The sequence below is a fragment of the Tympanuchus pallidicinctus genome, unplaced genomic scaffold (assembly GCF_026119805.1).
Source record: "Tympanuchus pallidicinctus isolate F22 unplaced genomic scaffold, pur_lepc_1.0 scaffold2, whole genome shotgun sequence".
In the NCBI taxonomy this organism is placed as follows: Eukaryota; Metazoa; Chordata; class Aves; order Galliformes; family Phasianidae; genus Tympanuchus; species Tympanuchus pallidicinctus.
In genome coordinates this window covers 25,740,881-25,767,500 of record NW_026294721.1, presented here as the reverse complement: position 1 = coordinate 25,767,500, position 26,620 = coordinate 25,740,881, and the positions used below count along the sequence as shown (strand labels likewise).

The following is a 26,620-nucleotide window of genomic DNA, read 5'->3' as shown; positions in this document are numbered from 1 at the left end:
ATACCAGAATGTTTGTATGGGAACTGTTTGTCATCTGTCTCTTGGCTCAGGGCTGATTTCAGTCTTTGGACAGACTTTATAACTTCAGGTACGGATTTATGTTTGTTTTATCTCAGAAAATGCTGAAGAGTGACTTTTCTTCACACAAAATTCAGTTTAGCATTATATGTACATTTAACAATGTTTTACCCCTTTGAACATCTCCTTGCCAAAGGCAGTATTAAAATGCAGAGCCACAGCTACCTGCATGTGTCTGTTTTTCCCAAAACACACATCTCTGTAAGCTACACAATAGCAGCACCACAGAAACATCTCAGTGTACAGTCCATTACAAGAACACAGTGTGAGAGAGAACACAGTAAACAAAAACGCACTCCTTCAGAGAGGCAGGCACTTTATAAATAGCATATAGACAGACATAAATATAGTAATACACTGGATTGAAAATAAACTACCAAAATGAAACCCAATCCCCCCACTGGCTCTATTACAGGGCATTAAAAAGTCCTGAGAGGACCCTCTTGGTTGGTCATGCAGAGATTGATGCATATTTTCCTTATCTCTTTCTCAAGTTTTATGCTCAAAATCACAAACTCCAGAAGCACACATCACCCAAGCAGTTCCATCAGCAGCGAATGTCATCTTGTACACCACAACCACACAGCAGTATTGCTGTAAGAATTGGGCTCCTTATGTCTTTCCCAAAGAGCAGGAGTGGATGACCCCGACTCTCTGAGCACTCGCTGCTCCCACCAGCACTCAGTGGGAATGAAATCCCTTTACAAACATTCAGTGAACAGGGAACACTCAGTAACAGTGAGGTCTCTGCGTGCATTTACAAAGGCAATGTTTAGGTATTTTGAATATTCTGGGAGAGAAAAATATGTTAAACTATTAAGACTCAGAATTTGTCGAGATCATTGCTTAGGACCGTTTGCCAATTCAGAGTGCATACTTCATTTTTAATTAGTCATGCCATCACAGAGAAACTTGTTATTTCTGTTGTAAATTCCCCGCACGTCTCCTAAAAACTACCCTTCCCAAGCGCTGCTGCCAAGCCCAGCGCCAGCAACGCTGCTTGATGCTAGGGCTGCCTGCACCGCGGCCCCGCTCCGTTACACGGGGAGCATGGAGGGTGGGGGAGAAGTTAGATCTCGAAATCTCGAAATCCTTTCGTCCCGGGGATGGTCAGCAGCTCGGCGGCAGAGGGTCACCTCCGTTCTCCGACATCAAGCTGCCAGCAATCAGGACGCTATTTTGCTATTTTTCATTTCTAATTTTTCGGCTTTTCTATTATTATTATTTTTTTCCTCCATCCTCCCTTCCCTTCCCCCAAAAGCCAGCCCGCGGGGCGGAGGGCTGCGGGGGGGATGGCAGCGGGGATTTCCGTGCTCCGAGCATCCCACCCGGCGGCCCGCCCCGCTCCTTACCTGCACCAGCGGGGCGGCGGCGGCTGCATCCCGGCGCGGAGGCGGCGCTTGGCCGTGCCGTGCCGGGCCGTGCCAAGGGGGGGCCCTCGGCGGAGGGGAGAGAGGAGGGCTTGGCCCTCTGCTGAGGGCACCCCCCCTCCCCCCCTTGGCACGGCCCCGATCTCCCCTTCACCGCCCCCCGGAATGCCAAATGTTAACTCTTTTCCTTACCCCCGTCGCATCCTGCAAAGGAAAAAGGGAAGGATGAATGCTGCTGGAGCTGCTGATGGGAAGAGGGGGAAGCTTCCAGGGAGGAGGGGGGATTAGCCCTCATATAAAGGTTAAGCTCGCACTGACCTTTGTGGGTGCCTGCCAGGTTTTGCAGCACGAGCGTCCTCCCAGTGCTTGCAATGGGAGCTGGAAAATGGCAGGTTGTTTCTATACTTTCACATGTTTAGCCATATTTGTCAGAATAGTGAGCAGGGACCCCAAGAGTTTTAGGGCTGCATAAACACAGAACATAGTTTGTCCTGTTCCAGGAGCTTATAGTTTACATATGAGGTTACCGATAAATACAGAGAGAAGCATGAAAAAGCAACACAAGCTCATGTTACAGGCACAGAACTCAGCACAGCATTGCACTGATGGCTCTGGAGGTGCTGAAGTATTAAATGTTCTGTGTGGCCTCAAATCAACCTTAAAGGTACCTGGAGACAGGATTAAAAGGGAATAGTGGGAACATGAATGTGTATCAATAAGGTTTTCAAAATTGCTGAACCGACTGAAAAACATACATTGCTTTTAGTCTGACAAGCCCACCTAAAGCAAAAAACAACAATAATACTGGAAGAGAAGAAGAACAGGATGAGAAAAACTACACTGGAGACATATGAAGCTAATATCCTGTTAAATATATCAAAGCCCTGGAGAAATGCTGAAGCCCTTGATCTTTATTATGAAGACATCCAACAGTCAGAGCTATTGGCTAACTCACAATTAACCTTCTTAGCTTCTTCAAAGAGCTTTGACTGATTTATAAGACACAACTAAGCTTTACAAAGATTGACATGTATCCTGTTATTCCATTCTTCCACATGCATCTGCTAATTTTGTTATGTAAGGCAATGTCAGGTAATTGTCTGGTACAAACTAGGGTCTCATACTTCCCAGTGCTCTCAGAAACTTTTTTTTTTCTTTTTTTTTTGCAAGATGCCATTAAATCTGCTGTATTTCTGTCCTCAGGTACCAAAGTTGGTTCCAAGAAAAGGCTGCATAGTGCAGCACCCCCTAGGAACTTCATACCCAAGTTTCCTAAAAAATCACTAAAGTGTGAATACCATCTGGTCCAATTTATGTATTGACACCATTATTGGTTTGTTTTAAAATCTCTTCAGTTTGAAAACACTGCCTCTTAGAAAAAGATTCTGACGTAGACTCTCCTAAAACTCCATAGTGAATTCACTCAGTCTTTCCCTTAGAATCTAATCTTTTTTGGGCACTCTACAGCCAAGATTGACAGTCCTATAAACTGGCAACTTTCTCCTTTGGATGCATTTGAAGTAGATGATAATCTACTAATGGGCTTCGGGGAGGGGGAGGGTGGGGGGGGAGGGGGGGAAGGGAGGGGGGGGAAGAGGAAAGAAAAAAGAAAAAAGAAAAAAAAAGAACCTCATCCACACAGGTATTATGGGCTGAACATGATTAACAAATTTATGCAGAATAAAAATAGAATACTTTTTCCTTTAAGTGCTTTAAGTGCTAGGCATCTGTAATTGTATAATAAATTGCACTCCTTAACAACTCCTCCTCTCTAAACAATTAAAAGACCTCATCAAAAACAATGTTTCTGTATTAAAAAAAGATTTAGGTCACTAAATTAAGTGACCAAAGTTTGGGAAAGCCAGAAGGCTACCCATGAAACCTTAATTCAGCCCTCTTGTGTGTGCGCTTTGCAACTCTGTACTTAATTATGAGCTTGTCTGCAGAATACCAGGCTCCACTTGGAGAATTTGAAATTATGTAGTGGCAAGCATGTGAGACTGGCTAATTAGGTCTCCTCCTGTGTTTCATCCCTTTATTCCTTTGCTTTCTAGGGTCTCTTTTCTGCTTATCCCTTGTCATTTCTCATGTGGAAACTCCTGTTTGCCAGATCTGCCTGAAACTCGCACCCTTTGATAAGAAATTTAATGGTGAATCAGGCAACAATTTTTACCTTAAGGTCACAAAGAATTCTAATTATTCCTTCCAAGGTTGTCATTTTCCTCCAAAGATGGGAAAAAAAAAAAAAAAAAAAAAAAAAAAAAAAAGACTAAAGGAAGGAAAACAAAGACAGGAGAAAACAGTAAAAAGTAGGGAAATAAAAGTTTCCACACTGAAGCAGAAAGGAAATAAGAAATTGAGGTCAGTCTTCACAAGTCATAGAGCTTTCTTACAAAGGACCAGCTCTCAAACTGCTAGCTTTACAGAGAAGACAGTTGGAGATGAAAGCAAAAGGAAGGCATTCATTTCCCTGATGTCTTGAAGGGAATATAAATAATTCTGCGTTGACTCTATAGACATTCTGGAAAATTGAGGAACTTTTGTTCTAATTTGTGATGAAAACTGTAGTTGCTTTCTGGTTCTCTTGTATTTATGCCTTGCCAATCAGAACCACTTTCTTTTCAGAGCCAGATAATAGAAAGACTTTTCAGTTTGCAGAAGATTCTTTTTAATGGCGCAGTCATGAGTTAATAACTTACACCTTTGCTTGGTGAATTCGGTCTTCACGTGATTGTAATGTTACATTCAAATTATAATGGTTTTTAAAAGTTTTCCAGTAGAGCTAACAAAAAAAGGAACCAATGGCATTTGTGACGTTATCAGAAGTACAAAGTTAACAATATTACTGTGAAGTTAAAGTGGTATTTTCACTTCATAGGAAATTTTTAGCCTTAAAGCAATTAAAGCAGTAACGATCCAATTTTCTTTTTCCTGGGATATGAAAATTCAAAGAAAATATGAGCTAGGAAAGAATACAATTTCCTAAATGAAGTGCAGTCTCTGAAGCCTTAAGTTCCCTTAAGTATAATCATGCTTTGGCTTGATAGTCAATCTCAATAACATAAAACTCGTGTTCTCAAAATTGGTACTTACTCTCCTGAGAGCTTCAGTATTGAGAGGCTTCCTTTATTTCCTTTGCAATCATTAGCACTAGAAACTTGATTTCTTGAATGAAAGATAACATTCTCTGCTTCTTATTTTTTTCCTGGTGTTTTAGTAATAATAAATATCCTTAAAATCATGCTAATATTCCATGTTGGGTCACAATACAGAGTATAAGAAATCAAAGCTAATTTAGTAGAAGTACAACAAGTGGCAGTGCTGTGGTCCAGTGAAATTAAACACTCATAACTCCAGTGACATAACTGCACAGATATTTTTTCACATATGCTTAGTATGCAAGCAAGCTCATCTTGTGGGAGAAATTCAGTGTGTGGCCTTCACAACCTACCTTAGAGATTTGCTGTGGGGATTTACTAGTTAAGATTTGTAAAGTGCTTTGAAAATTATAAAACTTCAAGTTGTGTAAGTGCTAAGCACTATTATTTCATACTTAAATATTAGAACCAAGGCTTACAGGCCTTCACCTTACTAGTACAAGTCTTTGTGAGGTCAGTACGGATGTTGCAAGAGATAAGGCAAGCAGAACTGATCACAGGAGAAAGAAATTTCTTTCTTAATTCACTGTCAGAGATTGATGTGAAACACAACTCCAAAGCTGTTAAAGAGAGACTAACTGAAAAATAAATGTGAAAAGCAATAGTATATAAATCCACATAAGAATATAGTACTCCTTAAAGTGCCAGTTCCTTACTTATTCTGTATAACGTCTTAACCAAGTAAACCTACTGACTCTGTTTTCCAGGAAACACAATTCAGACCCCAAATGCATAAATGGATCGAATACAACACTAATATCAGCTGAAATGTTTCCAAGTGACAGTAAGAATGGGCAAAATCTATGCACTGTTTAAGTTGTACTTCATGCATATTTTAGGTTTGACTTAATCAAGTAAAAACTAGTTAAGTAAAAGTTTTGAAAGAAAGATGAACACAGAAAAACTTGTCTATCAATCAGATTGAGAACACCTTCTTTGACAGTTTTTTTGTTAACTTTTTTTTCCGTGTCATCTTTCCTCTTCCTTGTTTTACAGTGTCAGATTTCAGAGGCAGAAGTTAAAGAAATACATACTTGGACGGATTTTAAGACTGTTACTTGATTGTCTGCTTGTTGTGGAAGGTTCTTTTCATTTGGTTTGTTGGTAGGTTTGGTTTGTTTGTTGAGTTTCCTTTTGTTTTTGCCGTATCAGAGGGACAGAGCGTTTCTTAATAAGATAACGTCAAGCATTAACACGAACGAATTTGGTACCTAACTACCTTGAATGCAGATGAACACAATTATTTCAGGACTGCTGGCATCAATGCACTGTAGATGTTAGGGTGGCATATTGTCAGCCCCTGAGCAGCGTTCCAATATCCTGAAGCAATAAAACCCTATTTGGCATGCAAGGAAGGAGAGTTGGATTTATTTATCTTATAAGGACTAATTACTATTCATTGGCAGTCTCCATGCAGGACAAAGCCCTCAGTACTTAAATTTCTTGCCTCTGCAAAAAATGACGCAGGCATTCCACAAGGAGATGATTTTCAAGCATTTGCATTTACTCTCTGTGGCTAAGAATAAAGATTACTTTCCTGCAGCATTTTGACATTTTGATCTGAATTGAGGCATATAATAAAAATTCACTTCAGTGAATGTTCAAGTATTAACTGAAATTCAGTATCGGAGAGAAGTAAAGGTGAGGAGGTACAAAAAGAGAGTGAAAAGTGTACTACTAAAGCAGATGCATATCCTTGAGGAATATGGTTAAGTGAGAACTATTGGTGATAGATGGACTGGATGTAGGTCTTTTCCAGCCTTGGTGATTCTATGATTCTTGCCCTTTCCTGAGTGGAGGAAGTTGCAGGCCTCTAATGCATCTACTTCTCTTTGAAAAACAAACTTTGCTACCTGTATTTAGATATTTACAGTCTTTGTGTCACAGGAGTTAAATTATTTGTATATGAAAATATATGAAAAAGCCAGAGCTCATCTTAACTTTCTAGACACCAGTCCTGATCCCCTTTAGACATTCCATTTAGAAATAGCTTAGAGTAGACTTGAAATGTAGATGTACATTGTTCACTGAAAAAAATGGCTATGTAGGATGGCAAATTTCACTCTGCATGCTTTGTTACCAGGGTCTTATCAGTCATTATCAGTCCAGATATCCCAGGTGATGAGGAGATTATAAACCTTATTCAGACTCAGCTCCTGAAACTCAAAAGAGTCCCAAGAGTTTTAGGGGTTCTTTGTTCTGATTCAGACTCAGTTTTCCAGTTCTCTATGTCCTTTTTTCCTGTTCTTTCCAGTCCTGTACTCACTTCCACAGTTATTTTTCAACCTCATTGTCACGCCTGAGGCAATATAAGCAACTCAGCTGTACTTTCTTTTGTCTCTCAAGAACCTTTTTCTTGGATTTCCTTATTGCCTTCTCCTTTATTTATAGAGTTTTAAATCATACAATGGCAGCTATTCATCCATTTTGGATGCAAATTATGGGTTATTTATGCTGTTGCTCATACTAATAGCAAACTGCTTGACCTATATTAGTATTCTTAATACTCATTTTGGCAGAAGTGAAATTGGTGGGTTTCTAAATGGGCAGGAACTTACCAGGTGCATTACAAATCTAGTTAGAATTAGAACAAAATACAGATGGGTCTTTTGATGCCTGAGCTACTGGGTTTGAAAGATAGAATGACTGCTATCAATTTAATATACAGTGCAGTTTTCATGTGATTTTAGTATACTGAGCAATACTGAAACACTGCAAAAACAGAACCATAAACAAGTGATTTTGAATGCTGCTTAAAACCAGTATCTAGAATTTAGTATCTAGTATCTAGTACATAGTATATAGTATATAGTACATAGTATACAGAAATGAAGCCATTTCTAGTAAGCTGGCATTTATGAAGAATTTTACTGTTCAGATATGTTGCAGGAATAAGTATGGTGTTTTGTCTGCTTAGTAATTTGTCTGTTCTCATTTTCTCATTTTACCATCCACTAAGCCAAAAAAAAAAAAAAAAAAAAAAAAAAGAATGCTTGTTTTTAAAACTATTTGTTAGCAAACACTGGAGTTTTTAAATGAAAATTATGAACAAATCTTTGCCCAGAAAAGGTAAACAACTCACCAGAAAAGTTAAACAAATTCCTAAGATTAAACTAAAGCAGGTTTTCTATAATGTTTATGAAATCACACTTACTGTAGCTGCACTACTAGTCTTGCTTCATTTAGAAAATTGTGGTGATTATCAGAATAAAATTAGGTATGATGGATCACTACATTCAAGCCTAGTACATCAAGTCATCTCTTGCTATTCCACATCCAAAAAAACTTGCCTTCTTATTGCTAAGGGTGTAATTCTATCTTCACAGGACCACCCCAACAGGAAAATATAAGAAATTCTTGATAGGAGTCAGATAACTTTTCACTACCAACTATTTAAATTTTCTTATAGATAGAAGCTGTGAACCTTCTTAATGTTAGTTCAATGGAAACAAGGTACAAAGTAAGAACAGAGCAATAATTTATGCTATTTTTCTTCTTAAAACTTAGATGTCTTTTCCTATACTGTACATAAACTTTGAGAGTGGATTTCCATATATGAATAAGAGACTTTTTCTAAATTCTGAAGGATTTTTCATATAGACTGAAAAATTCTGTGGGAGAGGAAGTTCAGAATATACATGCTGGGCTGAACTATCCACCAGAAGTATTGTAAACATGACAGACTCCTTAGCTACTTCTGGTGCCCTGAGCTCCCAGTGAAACCATTTTCCTAGGAGCGTTGTCTTCCTTCTTTTCTTCTTACTCCCTGGGACTCCTTCCCATATGCACCCACACCTTGCAGCTATCAGAAATAAAAACAAAAATGCTGATCCTAACCCAACACATGGGCTCTGATTTCCAGCCATCAGCATATTTTAGTGATGGGAGTGGGGATAGTCTCACTGAACTCCTCCTGGCCATCAAGAAGTAGAAAATATATGCAACACACCCCAGTTAGACCCTCCTATCCCAACTGCATGACAAGTAGGAAATGAGTCTTGTGTTAATTGCATATGTGTATATTCTGAGTGGAAGCACTGTGATAGTCTCGGTTTCAGATAGGGATCTTGAAAATTTACATTCATTAGTTTACTAAACCTGCAGTTTCACTTCCCTTACATGTCTGAAGTTAGATGATAATACCAACATGACCTCCCAAAATGCATAACAAAATTTTGACTTTGAAGTTGTCAGCCATTTGAAACTTACCCATGCAACTCACTTTCTGAAGACTTTCAGACATCTCTTTTGAAGCAAAATGTGGTTCTGCTCAATGTCATCACACAGGAGAAGTCGACATTATTCTCTGTGGGTCACGCTTGGAGCATTTAGGCCTTGACAGAGCAATCACTAGCATGAAAAGCGCCTAAAATTAGAGGAAAAGTAAGTGGTTAGAATGCGGTCCCCAAAAGCCTCTACATCTGAAGTATCCCCAGAACACTGTAAAATACAGTGCAGGAACCATACAAGACTTTTGTCCACCTGTAGCAGCCTGTGGAGGTCCAGCAGGTTCCCCATGATCACTGCACATGGCATTAACTTTATGACACTAAATTTAGACCTTTCAGCTGAGCCCTAAGGTCTTCATTTGAGTATTTTAGAATCTTCTTAATCAGTAAGACATCTATTCAGACCTGTTCAGCTGGAGTTCAGAGTGCAGATCAAATGAAAAACATAGGTATGCTAAGAATCTCAAGACTAGACACAGTCCCCAACTTTGCACATGTTACTAATGTGAGGTATTCACTGAGATTTTTACACTGCTGTAACAAACATAAGAATCCCAGCTAGAATCTTGACTTGCTTTCTTCACTGTACTACATATAGATTAAATTTAAATACTTGTGGAAGCATGTAATTTGTTGGGTATAAGTACAATCGTAGCCATCTCTACTACAGCATTATTATTTCAGTTGTGTTACTGCACAGTTTGCTTTATACCATTTGTTAATTTATAATAGGAACACACAGTCATCAGAAATTTTCAGTGCTTTTCTCCCCACATCATGGCATTTTGCCTAGTTTCTGTTTGGTTTTGTTGCAAATAAATATTTTTGATTTTTATGTGTGGCTTCCTTGTTCATTTCACTTTGTTTTTCTATTCAGCAGATTTTCAACCTGTACTTATTGATTAACCATCTGAATCACAGAGCAACCATTCTAATCAACATTGTAGCCTTTATAATATCCTCATAAAGGGCGCTGCAGTTAACAAATTTTAATTCTAGACATTAGGAAGTTTTATCCATCTAGTCATTCTTTAGCTATCAATATATCACTGCTGTGCTGCTTGCCTTTACTGATTACCTTTGCTTCCACAAAGGAAATCTAGGTGAAAGTGCTAAGCCTCCTGTCAGAGATAACTGGACTCCACAGAGAGGAAGATGACAGAAGAAAAGCACGAGATCATCAGCTAGGAGGACAACTACTGTTCCCAAAATATCCACAGCATCTTCTCCAAGATGCAATATCTGACACCTGCATCTGTATGCATCTTCATCTTACAGAAACAGCCACTTTTTAGCATGGGATGCCTTAAATCAGCATGCAGTCAAGGACAAGTGAAGTATAAAATTATACTACAGAACTGAGTTCATTCCTTTCTACTTGTAATGCATATACTTGTGATGATTATGTTCACTTCTACAACAAGGAGCAACTCCTTACCACCTGAAATCAGCTAAACAATTAATTTAAAGATCTCTGAATATTTCACATTTTGTACAAAGTCTGGCAAAATATATATATGTATGCACATATACATTACACATACATTACACACTGCTTTCTCTCTCTTTTGTAAGAAAGCCTTGTTTGCAAATAATTTTTTCTTTCTCAGTTTTTCGAAACTATAACATCTCTACATTTGAAGACTCGCTCCTTAGAATTCCAAATTAAAAATAATGAAGAAAACGTAACCCTTACTGTTTTTCTCTATCCATACCACACCAATTTTCAAGCCTAATATTAAAAGATCATTCCTTTCAGCAACATCAAAACATAATGTTTCTTAGCCTTCTCATTCCAGGAAATTCAGAGAAGTGATTTCAGCAAATTAAATCCAACAAGAACACATCAAAAGATATTTGATTTGACATCTTGATAATTTTTAATTGATTAATAGCATCTTCTGTTTATTCTGTCAATAATTTTAACTTACTACGATTTTAACTGAATACCAGCAAATTATTTCCTTAGCTGTTTATTTGTCAAAATATATTGTTATTATAACAGTAGGATCTATTAATTCCTATTTTATTTCTCAGAGAAAATGCTAGTGTCTCTGATGGCTCTGGCTGCATTCACTTGGTACCTAAAGCTACTTGTCAGACTGGGTAGTGTTTCCTACCTAGAACCCCAGCCTCACAATACATATAGAAAAGAGACAGAGAGATAGACAGCTAACTCCACAGGGAAATGTGTCCTGTTCTAAAAAAGCTGGAATGATTTGCATTTCATAATTGCCTACTGCTAATAGACTAATTTATCAGACTAAATTGGAGTACATATATAATGCTTGGCAGCTTTGATCATCTAAGAGGAATACAGCCCCAATAAAGCAGTGTGATTCAACTAAAAGAAATTATGAAGAGCAAGACTACTGTGTTATACTTCTTCCTAAACCTGAAAGACAGCAAAGAGCAAATGCAGCCAGATTTCACTACCACTACTATTCAGCAGCACTTTCTGTTGACTAACTAGTTACTGGTTACCAGTTCAAACCTGCCTGAAGAAATTCAGTGTAAGTAAGTTAAGCAAAATCAAGCTGTTTGAGAGTGAACATAAATTACTGGCATTCTTTGTCTTTGGATGATTAAGGGGAGAGATAAAAGTACTTATCCAAGGACCAAATTTAGACTCTGAGTTGGCAATGTATTGCATCTGATTATCTGGACACAAGTCCCCAGTCTTCCTTGCTCTATACAGAGCTATATAGATGCCTGTTTAAAAGCCTTAACAAGTGTTTCAACTAGTTTTAATTTTATGTAATTTAAATGTAATATTCAAATGAATTTTTAATGTGCCATTAAAACCTGGGGTTTGTTCACCATTTACAATAACACATGACAGGAGTTCTGTCATCTCTGACTGATTTGTCCTTAAGATCAATAAGAAATTTTCAGAACCTTGAGATAAGCTAAACTGTGTGCCTTTGTAAACTATGTCTCTTTAAAGATCTGGAAAGCTGGCTCTGCTCTTTCAAAAAAACTTATGGTTTTACATGCACACTTTTTAGGAAGGATAATTTTAAAACAGAAAATCTACCAACCATATCAGCTAGACAGAGGTTCTTTCTATACGCAGTAAGAATAATGCTGTTGCCTGACTCAAATACCAGTCTTTGCTGTCCTTGCTGTTTGCACGCAAGTTTACCACATTCCTTTGCTGGAAAGGAAAGACTGCAACCAACAGATTTTTCTGTTTATAAAGAAAAAGTATATGCAGAAGTTTCACTTCATTTGGTCATCATTATTCAAAGCAGCTTAGTGAGAGAGAAAGATGTTACCTGTAAAGCTATATAAAAATACAAGCGCAATTTCAATCTAGCCAGCCATGTTCATTAAGTATAAAAGCAACAGTGATAGACAACAAGAAAACTGTGAGTTTTCATCTTTTATCAATTTCTCACAATTCTCTAGGAGTTTTCTAGGAGTTTTCAGCAGTGTTTCTAGAAACAGGAACAATTGCAGTTGTAGGTAAAAACATCTGTTTAGACTCAGACAGCTCTGTTCTAACTTCCCCTCTCTTTCCTGGCTACTGAGGGACAATCTCGTTCTATATTCTCAGGCTGCTTTCTTCAACCCCTGCCTCCTACCACAAATGCATGAGGTTGCGTTTTCAGGATCACTTACTGCTGTTGAGATATATTTATTTTTGTTTTGCTTGCCTGTAAATACATTTGCAGTTCCTTAATGGCTCTGATATCTTTGTTAATCATCTTCAGCAGAATTTCAGCACAAGGGTCTTAATTTACCTTCCAAAGATTCACATTCACAGGTATACAACAGTCAACACTTGGGTTAGTTCAGACAAATCCTAGTCTGGATAATTTTGCACTAATCTTCAGATGGCTTTATAGACATAGCCACAATGGTTTCTTTCCAGCTCTCAGTGGCCAAGGAGAGCACTGAAAATTAGCTTTACTGAATATGAGGCTAAAGTTTTGAAAAAGGGACTAAGCTACAATTCCAGGAATTGTACATGGATAAAGAGCTAAACAGTTCAGACTTAGTGAAGTAACTCCTATGGAAAGGTAAATGTTTCTCTGAAACACAACTTAAGTTTCCCAACAGTTAGCTGAAAACAAGATATACGTGCTACAAAGACCGTCCTTATCTGCTTAAATCTTACCATATGGATGAGCTTTGGCAGAGGCCATGCTGTTAACGGCAACAGGCAGATGAGTGTCTGAAGGAGTGGGACTTTCAGTGGTGAGTACTGCAACACCTACATCTGCCTCAAGGAAGCGATCCATCTGTATTCTTAGCCAAAGTCAATTTGTTAAGGGACATTGCCTTCTGTCTTGATTTCATAGCACTCTTTGCAAGAGGATTAGTCTAAATTTCCTGTCTTTCCCTGTTATATAAGCTTCCTCTGACTTAAAGCTTACTTCAGCTTCTTAGATAAAGATACATCTTTCTATAATTTATATCCAGAAATCAGTTGTATATTTCAGTCTCATTTAGTCATTTCTGTAAAAGTATTGAAAGGGATAATAAGATTAAAATATTTTAAATAGAATAGGAAGCATTTATTATCTGCCTTATTTTATGCTAGAAATTAGGCATATAATTACAATGGAAAATTATCTACCAGTGTACCTGACTCATTCTTCATTATATTATCAAAGTTAGAAACAACCTTACTAAGTGTCCAGGGAATAAGAAATGATAATTATATCATCTGGCACTGAGTGCTCTGGTAGTACTTTACAAAAATAAATAGCTATTGTATGTTGTCTATTTAATGTAACTGGGCTGTATGAAAAGAGGTTTAGAAAAACTCTTATGTAGAGTTTTCTATTTAAAGAATCTTTCTAAATTCAGCAAAGAAAAATCTTTTTTAAAATGTGTTTCATTGTTTTTCAGGCTTTTCTGATTGATTTGGCATGCAAGAGAGTAATGTAATTGTTACTACTGTGATGAAGTTTAGAACAGAATCCAACATTCTTGATAGACCCTCTTGCTTTTTGTTTTGTTTTTCTTAATTTCCAACAGATTTTAACTTAAATATGTAATTCACTGCAAAAGAATTTAAATCCTTTAGATTTTTTATGAGACTATGTGGAATGGATTGGCTAATGGGACTCTGTGATTTATTTTCCTTAAACAAAAGAAAAAAATCATATCTTATTCATCATCCGTCACTCAAGCCAGAATTTTCTTTGCTTATTCTTAACCAAAGCAGATAGAATTCTTAATCTGACTAATTTTTCTTTATAATTTACCTACTGCATACACAACATTTTTCACACAAGAGAAGCAGTGAGGAAAATTTTAATAGCAATACACTATGCTTTTGTATACCAGCAATGAGAACAGCTTCCTTTAGAGACATTCAAAAACTTCTTGATAACAAGTATGACGTTTACTAAATAAATGCAGCAGCTGCTTCTGAAATGGAGGGGCAGAGACTCAGAGGCTATGTCCCTGAAGTCCTCTGAATATGAGTTAGAGAGCCAGGATGTAAAGAAGGCTATAAATTTAGCAGGAAAAGAGGAGCAAGGTCTAGTATCTATGTCATATCTCGGGTATGAGTTATACATTCCTGTTTCTTGGCAACTGATGATCTGCGTAGTCTTGCTAGCAGTGAAGACTACAAGTCAATTCTTGTATGAAAATATGTCACACAAAGAAAGAAGGAGGTCAGTTTGGCTCAGATGTTAGATTTTTTTAAATCTTAATGTTCTTGGTGGTATTTCAAAGACATTTTACAGTATTTCATCCTCTGTGCACTACTTTGATTTTAAGAAATCCTATGGTTCTCTTTGGAAGTTGGCTGAAAATTACTAATGGGTTTTTATAATTTTTTTTTCCTTTTTTTATAACATGCCCTAGAGGTTTAGTGAAAGTCCTGAAGGAAACTTTGGCAGTGCCCAAGCTAAGTAGCAAGAAGAACACATAACAGCTATGTGTTAGATCTTCCATGGTCATTTGTACTTTTCCAGACCTTGAAAATGCAAGGAAACTCAAGAACAATGTTCTTACCATACCTTCTAATGCCATCAATTTTGACAGCTAGATGCACGAGAAGAAAAGTTCTCCCACACAACCATTACACAGAAGAAAGTTTTACTTTCTTAAACTGAATATACTGTGCTTAAAAAGAACGAAATTTATGTTTTATCCTGTTCCACAAACAACATAACCAGCAAACACTTCTTCCTAGTTGTTCTAGTATTACTGCCTCTTAAATCACCTTCTATTCCTTATCTATGTAGGAAAGTGCCTGAGTGCTTTCAGGAGCTCGGGATATGGGAAAGATGTGCATGAGTGACATACAAAGTCAGAGCTGTAGAGTCACTGTGCAACCATTTCATTTCCCTGACTGGACCACAGTGCTTCTTCAAGCCTTCTCTGTGTGTCACATTCTAAGCTAAAACACAAAGAACAGAAAAAATAGATTGCCATTTTCTTTCTCTCTGCAGGTGTGGGAAGAACCACAATTTTGGCCCTGTCCCTCTCTCATCTTCCAGGCTGTCACTGTCCAAAACCATATAGGCATGCTTGTGAAGACCAGCTCTAACAATAAGCTAAGCTGAAGCTAGGCTTCTTTTGTTCAAAAGCATCTTTGTGTCTCTGTGCTGTATCTCCCAGTTTATCTGTCTTTGTAAAGGTTTTTGAAAAGCATACAGCCACACCTCACTGCTCAGCCACTGTTCCAAGTGGAATTAGTCTACTTTCCTGACGATGAGCTATGCTTTGAAGAACAGCTGGACTCCTGTGACAGGCATCTTAGCTAAACCACTTGCACAGATATACAGAAAGCCAGTGAATAACATATTCAACTGTAATGAATCATGCCACCTTGATTACTTACTGTCATGTGCTTCTGACCTATATGTTCTTTACCAAAAAAAAAAAAAAATTGACCTCAGGCTACCTTATAGGATTCAGGGATTTCAGGGATTGTATCTAGACTCACTCATATACATACAGTAGACTCTTATGACCTCTCAGAAATGTGCATATCACAGAGTACTGCTTCCTCCCACTGATCCAAGAAAAGCTTCCCAGTCAAAAAGAGGAAACTCACAAACTGAAATGAAATACTATTTCAGGCTTCAGAATGCCTTCATTCAAAAGTGGGCAGGAGGCATCAACTTCCTTCCCACTACTTCTCTGAGACATTAGCCTGTGCTCCTGAAAAATATATTGCAGTCCTACAGTATGGATTGAAAGCCACATTTAGATAAAAGGAAAACAGTACATTCCAAAGTCAAAATACATCAACAGAAACTTCACTGCTTTTGTATATGAAAGTATTTAAGGAGTACAATTAAACTTTGAAAGTCTACACTTACTCTCTGTTCCTCTTCAAAAGCCCCTGAAGTCATAACTACCAAAGCTGAAGAAATAGCTACCAACTTTAAAGAAATAAAGCTAACTGTTGAATAATAATTACTGTTCCAGTGAAGCAAATGATGTGCATAAAGATTTGCATGTCTGTACATTTTGCAAAATTCCAATTTACTGAGACACCATATTGAAGAAGTATCTCCTGTTAAAATCTTTGTTAAGCAGCTGTGTGAATGGTTATTCGCATGATTAGCAGACTATTCCTCCATGACTTTATATTCAGTGTTCTGGAAAACATAAATGATATTACAGGAAGATAGTAAAAGTATTATAAAAATGAGTCATGAGACCCAGAGCTGCAGGTGATATTTGCTAAGAAACATTTTAATATGTTTCTAAGGGCTGCATGATGATTACTCTGCTTGCACAGGGGAAAAGGTGAGTCTTGCACAATAACTACAAGTATCTTGAAGTTACTAGTTCTTAAATTACAGCAATTTTCCCATGCAAGTTTTGAAAATACACAGTATTCTACTCAGTTATATAAAATTTCAATTTAGACGGCAATACTTACGAGATTTCAAGGTAAGAGGGAGTTTCCAATGTCTACTTACAGGCCTGAAAAATGTTTTGCCTTAGCCACAATGCTTAATTTCTCACAGGGCTCAGTGCTGTTATTATCAACAAAACTGTATATTGCATCTACTTTAATAAAAACAAATAAACGTTTTGGAATGGAAGTATTCAAGCACCTCAAAATTATCTGGGGTCTTTGATCTCATTATACCCTCATCATTACCTTAGGTCTCCAAATACTCCGAAACAAAGACACTAATGTCTCATATTCCTGTAAATTGCTCTTGTGCGTGTAGCACCTGAATCTCTACCTATCTCACTGTAAACCAGAGGGAACTGCACTGAGACCAGTGGGGCTAGAATAAGAAATTCCATAACTGTAAGGGTAAGTAAGAATTTACCTTCTGGAAAAAAACAACAACAAAAAAAACAAAACAAAACAAACAAAAAATACAGAAGGCAAACAAAAAAAAACAATATTTGCTCCCCAGGTATTTTGCCTTTGTCAAACTACCTAATAAGATTTGCACAAATATATTTTTTGAATGGTAGATGAGTAAATGCTTCTATTTATCAACCACTGTCAACTTAAAATGCCCTGAAATCCAAAAGAAGAAAATGTTAAGAGGCACTCAGTGCACAGCAGTTTCTATACTGAAGCTGACAGAAAGCAAACTGCTTTCAGTTCTTCTTCTGGTATATTATTTGTATCTAAGAATTTTTGATAATTGTTACAAATACTTGAAACCCTCAAGGTGCTTCTGTTTTTAGTTTTTATATGTGATAATATTGATGTATCTGTAAATACAGTAATAGTCAAGTAGAACTCAGAATAACATACAGTTTTTGCAAAGAGCTTAAAGAATGAGCTCACAGGAGTGCTAATCTAGCATTATTTCATTCTGGCTGAGGAAAGCTCCTTCCTCCTTAAACAGCGAGGCTCTTAGTGACTGTACCTAATGGTATTTATTTTCTTCTGATAGGCTTCAGTTTACATTCATTTAAATATACTTAAATACAGGCAAGTTGAAGAATGAAGATCAAGCAAATCATAATGAAATAATACCTTCTAACTTTACTGTTCTACTGGAAAATTCTGCTGATCAAAAAATTCCTGAAACTATCACAAAACTACTTTTCCATCACAAAACTACTTTCATGTCGCAAATCATGTGGGATGACTACCAAAAAGGAAGCTGCTTTATACATTCAAGATTCTACATATCTTCTAATTATTTAGCATAGCTTTTCATGAGAAATGCATATGCTGCCAAGATGAATTTAATTTCTCCTTTTACTTTAGATAATGTCATACCTAAGTTGAGGAGATAATTTGGGCTTCCAAATGCTAGTACCAGCAACTCATTTTATATTCTGAAATAATTCTGTCAATTCCTGTCCATTGCAGATTTTTGAGGTGCCCCAGATGCCTATGGAAAATCTTACATTTAATATTAAATTTTCTGTAAATAATGGTTGAGTTCCTGCCTGCATTGGAGTAAACTGTAATTTGATTTTAAAGTCCGCTGACCTTAGCCCAACATGCAGAGCATGGCAAGTAAAATCATAGTAATTCCTCTCTAATATAATTACACACCTTAGAGAATGCTTACACTCAAAATCACTTTGGCCTTTGACTTCTACGCTTTTATACATTAATTTATCATTTAAAATACTCAAAGATCACAAATAATATGTTCTGAACATTCAACTATTTTTTTCTGTTCTGCAGCAGCTTGTAAGAAGTGAGAAAGAGATACCTCAAATTACTGTGGGCATGACAATCAAAAAATAAATATCACATTTACATACCTTAGAGTGAATTCAAAATGAAGATGAAATTATGCCTGATTGTTTCTATTTAACATTATGAAAAGGTGATTAAAAACATAGAGGGACTTGCCTTTGGCATTGAAATTGCAAGACATGTTCAGCCTTTAAGAACCATAACAGTTGCCATAACAGTTAAGGAATAACTAAGATACAAATGTTGAAAGTAAAGAGCTGAAAAACTGGAGAGACAGAGAGATTTAGCCAAAATCCTTTAGACGTCAGAACATCATGGGCGTTTTGCTGCAGTATCAAAGTCAAGTGTGAGAGCGTGTTTAAGTGTGAGAACTGATGATATCTGCATTAGCTGAGAATGTACCAGCAACCTAGGATTACACTGATTCACAAAAAGCACGGTCTGTAACATCATTTATCATATGATTGCCCCTTCTCAACATAAAAGCACTCCAGCAAGAAAGAGACAAACTCAATTTTAAAACAAAATCCACTGCAAGCTACATTTATGTCCATCATGAACTCTTGTTGGACTTTCATATAATCTTAGTTCTCCTATCACCTCTCCTAAACAATTTCTCTCCATTCTGGAAGAACAGGGACAAACAGATGCTTGTATATTCAGCAGTGATTTTTCTGTAAGCTTTATTATGGGAAGACTCTGAAATTGATGGTTTTTAATTTGATTTGGAGAATAACAGATGTAAAACTCCTTATGTCTTCAAAAAATCTCCTGGGTTTGCAGCTCTTGTGTAAGAGACCACACAAAATGTACATTCGACTAAAACAGAGTATCTTAGCAATGCTTGTTGTTATGCCTTGGGACTAACATGGTGACACTCTGCTTGGGTGGTTGAGGTAAAACATCTGTCCAGGTCCACTAGTGGAAATGCTCTCAGATTCTTTTCACCATAAAGGAATGCGGTATAGTAATCACATAGCACTGTGGGTTCCAGTCCATCTACATAACTGCATTTTTTTCCACCTTTCACGATACGGAAGTATTCTCTATTCAAAAAGGAAATAATTCAGTCCTAAATTCTGTTTTATCCAACCAACCAAATGACATTGTTGTAATAGTTTCATACCCCTATCTATCTGTTCTTTTGAAGTTCTCAGTTTAGCTGCTGAAATAAGCTTCCTCTTGAATGGGATATTTCTAGGCAAAAAACCTCAGCTAGAGGAGAACATTTTAATACCCAGAATCACAGACTTGTCCTTTTTCATTTAGGAATAATCATCGTAGTTATGTTGGCTTAAAAATCACAAGCAGAAAAACCATGAAACAATGAAAAACATTAGATTTGATGTTTTCTTGCTTATTTTAATGTTTTTGAAATACAGATCCACCTCAGAAGAATTTTGAGTAATTGTGTAAGGCTTAATGCCTAAAGTTGTCACCTGTCATAACCTGCCAAGATATGGTAATTTTAATGAAAATTTTTATCAATTTTTAAGTGGGAAAATTTAGTTACTCAGACTTTGAGATTTTGAAGGTAAAACAAGTATTTTACACTATACAGTAAAATTATGATAAATAAACACAACACTTTCCTATTTTTAATAAAAGATATTAACTTACTATGAACTTGTCTCTCTTCAACATCCTGACAGACAGTTTTCATCCTCCCTGGGTGTATGGATCCTTACAGTTTTTTTTGAAGCATGAAAACCTTCAGAAATCTTTTGTGACATAATGTTTAGACATCACTAGAAATAATCTGATCTTACTCTTGTATCCATCACAGGCTAAACAATTCTGACTCTGTCTTTCTCAGAAGCTCATTTTCTTGTGTTTCACAAAACTCACACTTCATAAAGCATCCAGCTCTTGTTCCAACAGTTAATTAACCACACTGTAAAAAATAAAAATGTGCTTTTACATCTGATTGCAGTCTTGCTTACTTTTCATTCCCAAATGTTTTTTTGGATGCTGTTTTTTTAGGCTGAAAGAGCATAACTAACTGATGATGTTTTCCTGGCACTTATATGCCATAATCAAGTCACCTTTCCATTATCTTAAGTTCTTTAATTACTCCATTATAAGGCATTTTCTCTAATTTTCAAATAACTTCCGTAGATCTTCTCTAGGGCTTCACTATTTTTTCCATGGAAACACAGTAATTCCGTTATCAGTTTATAATTGTTTTGCCTGACAGGCAGACTTTTCTACATGAATTTTCTCAGCTACTGCATGAATCTCTGACTGAGCAACTGTTATGAACTACTCTGGAATAATAAAAATGTGTTGCAAATAAACAAAACAATACACGTGCAACTGATCAAATCCAAAGGAATATTAAGATAACATAACTCAGTAACACTGAGTTGGTGGAAGTTAGGCTGGACATAAGTTCTTCATTATGAATACTCTTCAGGAAGAAGCATTCATGACCAAGAGTGCTTACACAGAATTCAAATCCCTCTTTCCTTTGTGGAAGGTAACAAATGTCACATACAGAAGCCAGATCAACTTTCTATTCCTACCCACTAGTTTAACACTCCAAAACTGTCAGTAGTCCTTTTATACAGCATCAGAACTAAGGCATACATTGCATTGCTTTTCTACTATATCTTTTTAAGAGTTGCTATTTCTCACGCTGCCATGCTCTAGGAAATGCCTGTACCTTTTTTATCCAATCACTGACCTCCCAGGTTACTGATTTCCTGCCAAACTGGTCCCATCAGAAAAACACAGCAATAACTGGAACTTATGAAAATAAATAAGATGCTTCTCCGTCCTATGGAATTACATTTCAGTCTTTTCTACCAATGTATGAACTTGTCACAGCTGAGAATGTGTTGATTTACAAATCACAGTAGATCCATTTCGGTCCTACACATCAGACTGAAAAGACAGTATGAAATTATCTGAAATTATATGCTGACGATGAAATCCAAAACCCTCCTATTTTGAACAAAAATTGCATCAAGATTGACTAATAAGGTTGGGTAAAGTAGCTTTGAAGATGTATTCTGAGCGGTATTTTTTAAATGTATAGCTTTGCCACATTGTACAAAAGCAGAAAACACATGAAAGGCAGACTGTGATATACATTTCATTCCCCTAGGCTTTTAGTAACCTTAATAAAATGAGGTAAGCAGAAAATAAGGCTAAAGTACAAGGTGCTGTTTCTTCGCAAAGAGTATCAGTATGCAAAATGGAAAATATGGAGAGCAGATAAGCAGAAGGAAGAAGTTAGCCTTGTCCTCCTGCAATGCGCATAGGTAATTGAGGAAAGTAGTGGTTTTGGACTTAAAATTCCATTTTGAAAGATCATTTTTCCTTGTTCCACTACCCTCCACATTCATTATCTTTTCCTTCCTGCTTTTTAAACACTTTTCATGTTTCTATTTCCTTTTTATTTTCTGAAGCTCTCTTCTTCTCCCATTATCCTCACACTCTTTGATTCTTCCATGTCCTTCTCCTATATTGTACAGTTCCATATAGCAAAGCAAGCAGGGACTGAACCTCATCCTTCCCTTCCTTTATAACTCATGACAATGGCGAGGCTTGACTTACACATTACATGTCAAGACAACTGGAAAGATACCAAAAAACAGTCACCAATACCCATGAACCAAGCATCTGATTGCATCCTCCTCCTATTGCCTTTCCTCATTGCCTCCTCAAAGGTCAGTTTCTGAAGAACTTGAACTCTTGTGATTGTCTCTGCTTGCTTAGAGTTAGGGTTTAACTCAGCAAAAGCCTTTCCAGGCTTATCTGAAATGGTGAATGGAAGCTGTGTGATTCTCAGCTGCTTTACTGCAAAATGTTCCAGATTCATTGCCTGCGTGTTGGACTCTGCAGTTTTCTTAGGGCTGGGAATATTTTAATTTCAGAAATCCTTCCACATTTTGTTTTTTACGTATGCAGTATCTAGAGAAAATATCAGTAGAAACACTGGCTTCATACTTCGCAAAGGAAGCTAGGTAACTTGTCAACTTATGAAAACTATTCTGTGCTTCAGTTGTGAAATTAATTGTGAAATAAATGGTGCACAGTTGAAGACTTGCCTTGAATATGTCCTTATAATATTTCACTAGTATCACTCATTTTAAGATCAGGGATAACTGTTTTGGCAATCTGCCTTTTGACATATGTACCAGCATAACTAGCAGATGGCCTAACCTGAAAGAGCCTGCTGGAAAATTATTTCTATGCTGTTTTTAACAATGTCCTAAAACTTTACTCTTTTGGATTTTGTCAGCAATAGACAACTCAGCAGCATGCTTTGTTTATTCCAATGAGGTAGAGGGGCAAATCCTTTTAAAAGATAAGCATGTGGCTATGGAGCATTAGATTTTACTCTGATCTAGAACGATGGCATTACTTGCTCAGAGGGCATTACCTTCCAAAATTAACTTATCGTTTCCTGGCAACCAAACTGCTCTTCGCTAGAGTGCCAAAGAGCCTTCTGCAGTGACCTGACAGAGTAGGTAATGCTAATTCTCTTTATTTCCATCTTGAACTAAGGCCAGTGGAAATACTGTAAGTACTTTCCCTGTTTTTCTACTTGAAAAATAAATTGTTAAAAACTTCACACTGATTCTACTGTATTGTAATGCAGAGGCAGATTTCTTACTTTTGTTGCTCTGTATTTAAAGATGAGATGTTGTATCTCTAACCATATATAGTTCTAACTGTATTAAGCTTGTCAACACTTGCTATGACACAGAAAAAGACTTGCTGGTTTTGATCCCACTTGCCTTCAAACTGACATTCAGCATATGTCCAAGTTTTCTCAGTTCCATCCCCACAGACGCTGATATTACCCATCTAATCACATCCCTTAACTACTAGTAAGAAAGCTAGAGATCCTGGAAGGCCAGATAAAAGTTGCTGAGTGGCAGACAGAAGGAGGGAAGCAGCTTCTCTGCCAATTATCTTGTTGGCCATTTTGAAACACTGCTGAATTTTTGGTTGGTCATTTTGGATAACCCTCCATGTCATGTTCTCTTAACTAGGAACAGTTGCAGTACTAAATATACAAAAGATATCGAATCCTTTCTGGTGCTGTACAAAGTCTTAGAGGAATGAAATGAACTGATGAATATGAATATATGAATACTTACATAATTTCATTTCATTGCCAAGAGTGAGCTTTTAAGTAATCTCACAGACGTGAACCTTTAATACTTTTTTTGTGTTGGTAAAAAGATGGGAATTGCAGAAGTTTTCCTATTAAAAAAAATGAAATATACACATGCAAAGTACACAAAACCCAAAGAAGTTGATATATCCTGGACAAAAGCCAGAGTTGCCAGAACTGAGCAAGTGGTTACATAATTTTTTGAGAACAGCTCTGTAGAGTTCTTATCCTGAGGCTACACCAGATATCACAGCAGCCAGAGGTAAGGTGCTACTGATCAGAATAAAATTCTCAGTATCAATATTAAACTTCTCTGTTCTCATCAACAATGCTATTAATACAGAAAAAAAAAAATGGAATTCTACTGCAATATAATTGGGTGTACATCTGCTGAAAATAAAGTACTTCTGTGCTACAGAAGATAAAAATAAAAATATATATTATTGTGAGATAGAAATTACTATTGTACCTATTAATTCTTTTCCACAAAGGAAAATATACTAAATGGCCCACAGGAATATTTGTTTAACAGTATTGAAAACTTTGCAGAAATCAAAAAAGCTCATATCAAACAACTTTCCTTGGTCAACTAGGTGAGTAATCTTGTCATGAAAAGGAATTCAGTTTGTTAAACAGGACTTTCTCCTCGTGAATCAGTGTTGGCTGTGATCAATGACTGCATTGTCTTTCTTATCTCCCCTCAAAAATATTCTCCATAATTTTTCCAGGCATTGAACTGAGACTGGCTGGTGTGTAAGAGGAGACTAGGCTCAGGCACAGGCTGAACACCTGCATTTAAAATACAGTATAGAAACAGAATATGCTTCATTTCTCTGATAGAAAGATTTTCCCACTATGCCACAAAGTTAGATGATATTATACATAGCAGGTTACATTTGCTATGTGTCAGATTGCCCAAATTCATGTTTATCTGCAAAATTGTCACTCGCAAAAACAGATTAATAGCTTGAACAGCTAATCATTGGGAAGCCATACTAAGCCATTTAAAAGACAAGGTGTCCTAAATTTTTAAAAATGAATCTGTAGAAATGAACACCACAACCATCCATTACCTGCTGTTGTCAAGGTAACAGCTGCTTTAGGATTAATACAAGGTAGTTCTAGTGTTTCATCACAAGCACTACAAATGTTACATGTGTTAGCTGGCTACTTGCCAATCCCTTCTTTCTTGATGTTCTTCCCACAATGGTTACTCTATTGGCTTTTCAAGAGCAGTATAATACTGGCTCCAAATCAGGAGGGAGATTTTTAATTGCATATTTGTACATTATTTATTTATTCTCCAGCAGACATAAAATAATTGCCAATTCACCTCTCAGTTTCTTCATCTAGAATGGTTCATTTCCCTTCACAGAATCATGGGGGTTGAAAGGGAGTTCTGGAGATAATCCAGTCCAGCCTTCTCCTAAAGCAGGTTCCCAATTGAATATCTCTAGAGAAGGGGACTCCACAACCTCTCTGGACTTCTTGTTCCAACTCAGTCGCTCACAAAGAAAAGTTGTTTCTCATGTTACAAATGGAAAATCCTGTGTTCCAGTTTGTGCCTATTGCCTCTTGTGCTATCACAGGGCCTCACCAAAAACAGCTTGGCCCCATCCACTGGGCACCTGCCCTTTCAATATTTATAAGTACTGATAAGATCCCATCTCTGTCTCCTCTTCTCTGAGCTAAACAGCCAGAGGCCTCTCCACCTTTCTTCATAAGGGAGATGCTTCAACCTCTACTTATATTTGTAGCCCTCTGATGGACTCTCTAGAAGTTTCCCTGTCTGTATTGAAGTTAGACAGAACACAGTGTTGCAGAATTGTCTTCACAAGGGCAGAGTAGAGGGGGAGGAGAACCTCCCTCAAACTGATGACTGTGCTCTTTTTAAATGCACCTCAGGATACCATTGGCCTTCTTAGCCACAGGACACACTGTTGGCACATAGTCAACTTGTTCACCAGGACATATCAGTCCTCCTCTGCAGAGTTCATTTCCAGCATGTCAACCTGCACAAATGCATGTGATTATTCCTCCCCAGGTGTAGGACTCAAGTTGAACTTCAGCAGGTTCCTCTCTCCAACTCTCAAGACTGTGAAGATCACACTGAATGGCAGCACAGCCTTCTGGTGTGTCAGCCACTTCTGCCAGCTTTGTATCACCATGTACACTCTATCTCTTCATCCAGGTCATTGATGAAGATGTTAAACAAGACCAGATTCAGTACCAACCCCTGGAGAGAACTGCTACCTACAGGTCTCCAACTAGACTGCACCGCTGATCACAACCCTCTGTGCTCTGCCAGTCAGCCAGTTCTCAAACTGGCCACTCATCTGTCTCGCACTTCTTAAGCTTACCTAAAAGGATATTATGAGAGACAGTGTGAAAAGCCTTGCTGAAGTCAAAGTAGACAACATTCACTTCTCTCTCCTTATCTACTCAGCCAGACATGACATTGTAGAAGGCTACCAGATTGGTCATGTATGATTTCCCCTTGATGAACCTGTGCTGTTACTATTGATAACCTATTTTTCTTACACTTGCTTGGAGATGACATCCAGAATAAATTGTTCCACCATCTTCCCAGGGACAGAGGTGAGGCCAACTGCCCTGTAGTTTCCAAGGTCCCCCTCTTCCCCTTTTTGAAGACTGGAGTGACAATGGTGTCCCTCCAGTTTTCAGACACCTCTCCTATTCTACATCACCTGTCATAGATGATTGAGTGATAAGTATATAAAGAACTAAAAACATCTCAAAATTAATTCTGGGAAAATACATTGCTTCTCTGTATTTTGAGAAGTTTTAATGAATTTTGTAAATTCTTAAAACGTCTTTTTTTTTTTTTTTTTTTTATCTCAGTACACCTAAGAGAGGGTGCTATATCTTTTCTTAAAGCAGGACATGTTTTCCCCACGAAATGAATTCCGGCACTAAGAAATTAGGCTTGCTGCTAGAGTTTTCCAAGCATCCTTCAGCGCATGGCCCTGAAGACTGAACAAAGATCTAGAGGAAATTGCCTTGGAAACAATGAAGTCATA

At 37.2% G+C, this 26,620-nt stretch overlaps 1 protein-coding gene across 8 annotated transcripts in view; it reads right to left on the bottom strand.

The window, feature by feature from the left end:
* Positions 1 to 26,620, bottom strand: part of TRMT9B (tRNA methyltransferase 9B (putative)) — a 105,600-nt gene that overhangs the window by 16,516 nt on the left and 62,464 nt on the right. For 6 of the 8 annotated variants that reach the window (XM_052682397.1, XM_052682398.1, XM_052682400.1 and 3 more), the window contains one exon: positions 8,816 to 8,972. Coding sequence is in view for 2 of the 8 variants with exons in the window: in XM_052682395.1 (XP_052538355.1) it covers positions 1,431 to 1,459 (29 nt within the window). In the remaining 6 variants the exon portion in view is untranslated. Of the gene's footprint in view, positions 1 to 1,430; positions 1,601 to 1,640; positions 1,750 to 8,815; positions 8,973 to 26,620 lie in introns of those variants that run through there. The other 2 variants (XM_052682396.1, XM_052682395.1) reach the window with 2 other exon arrangements.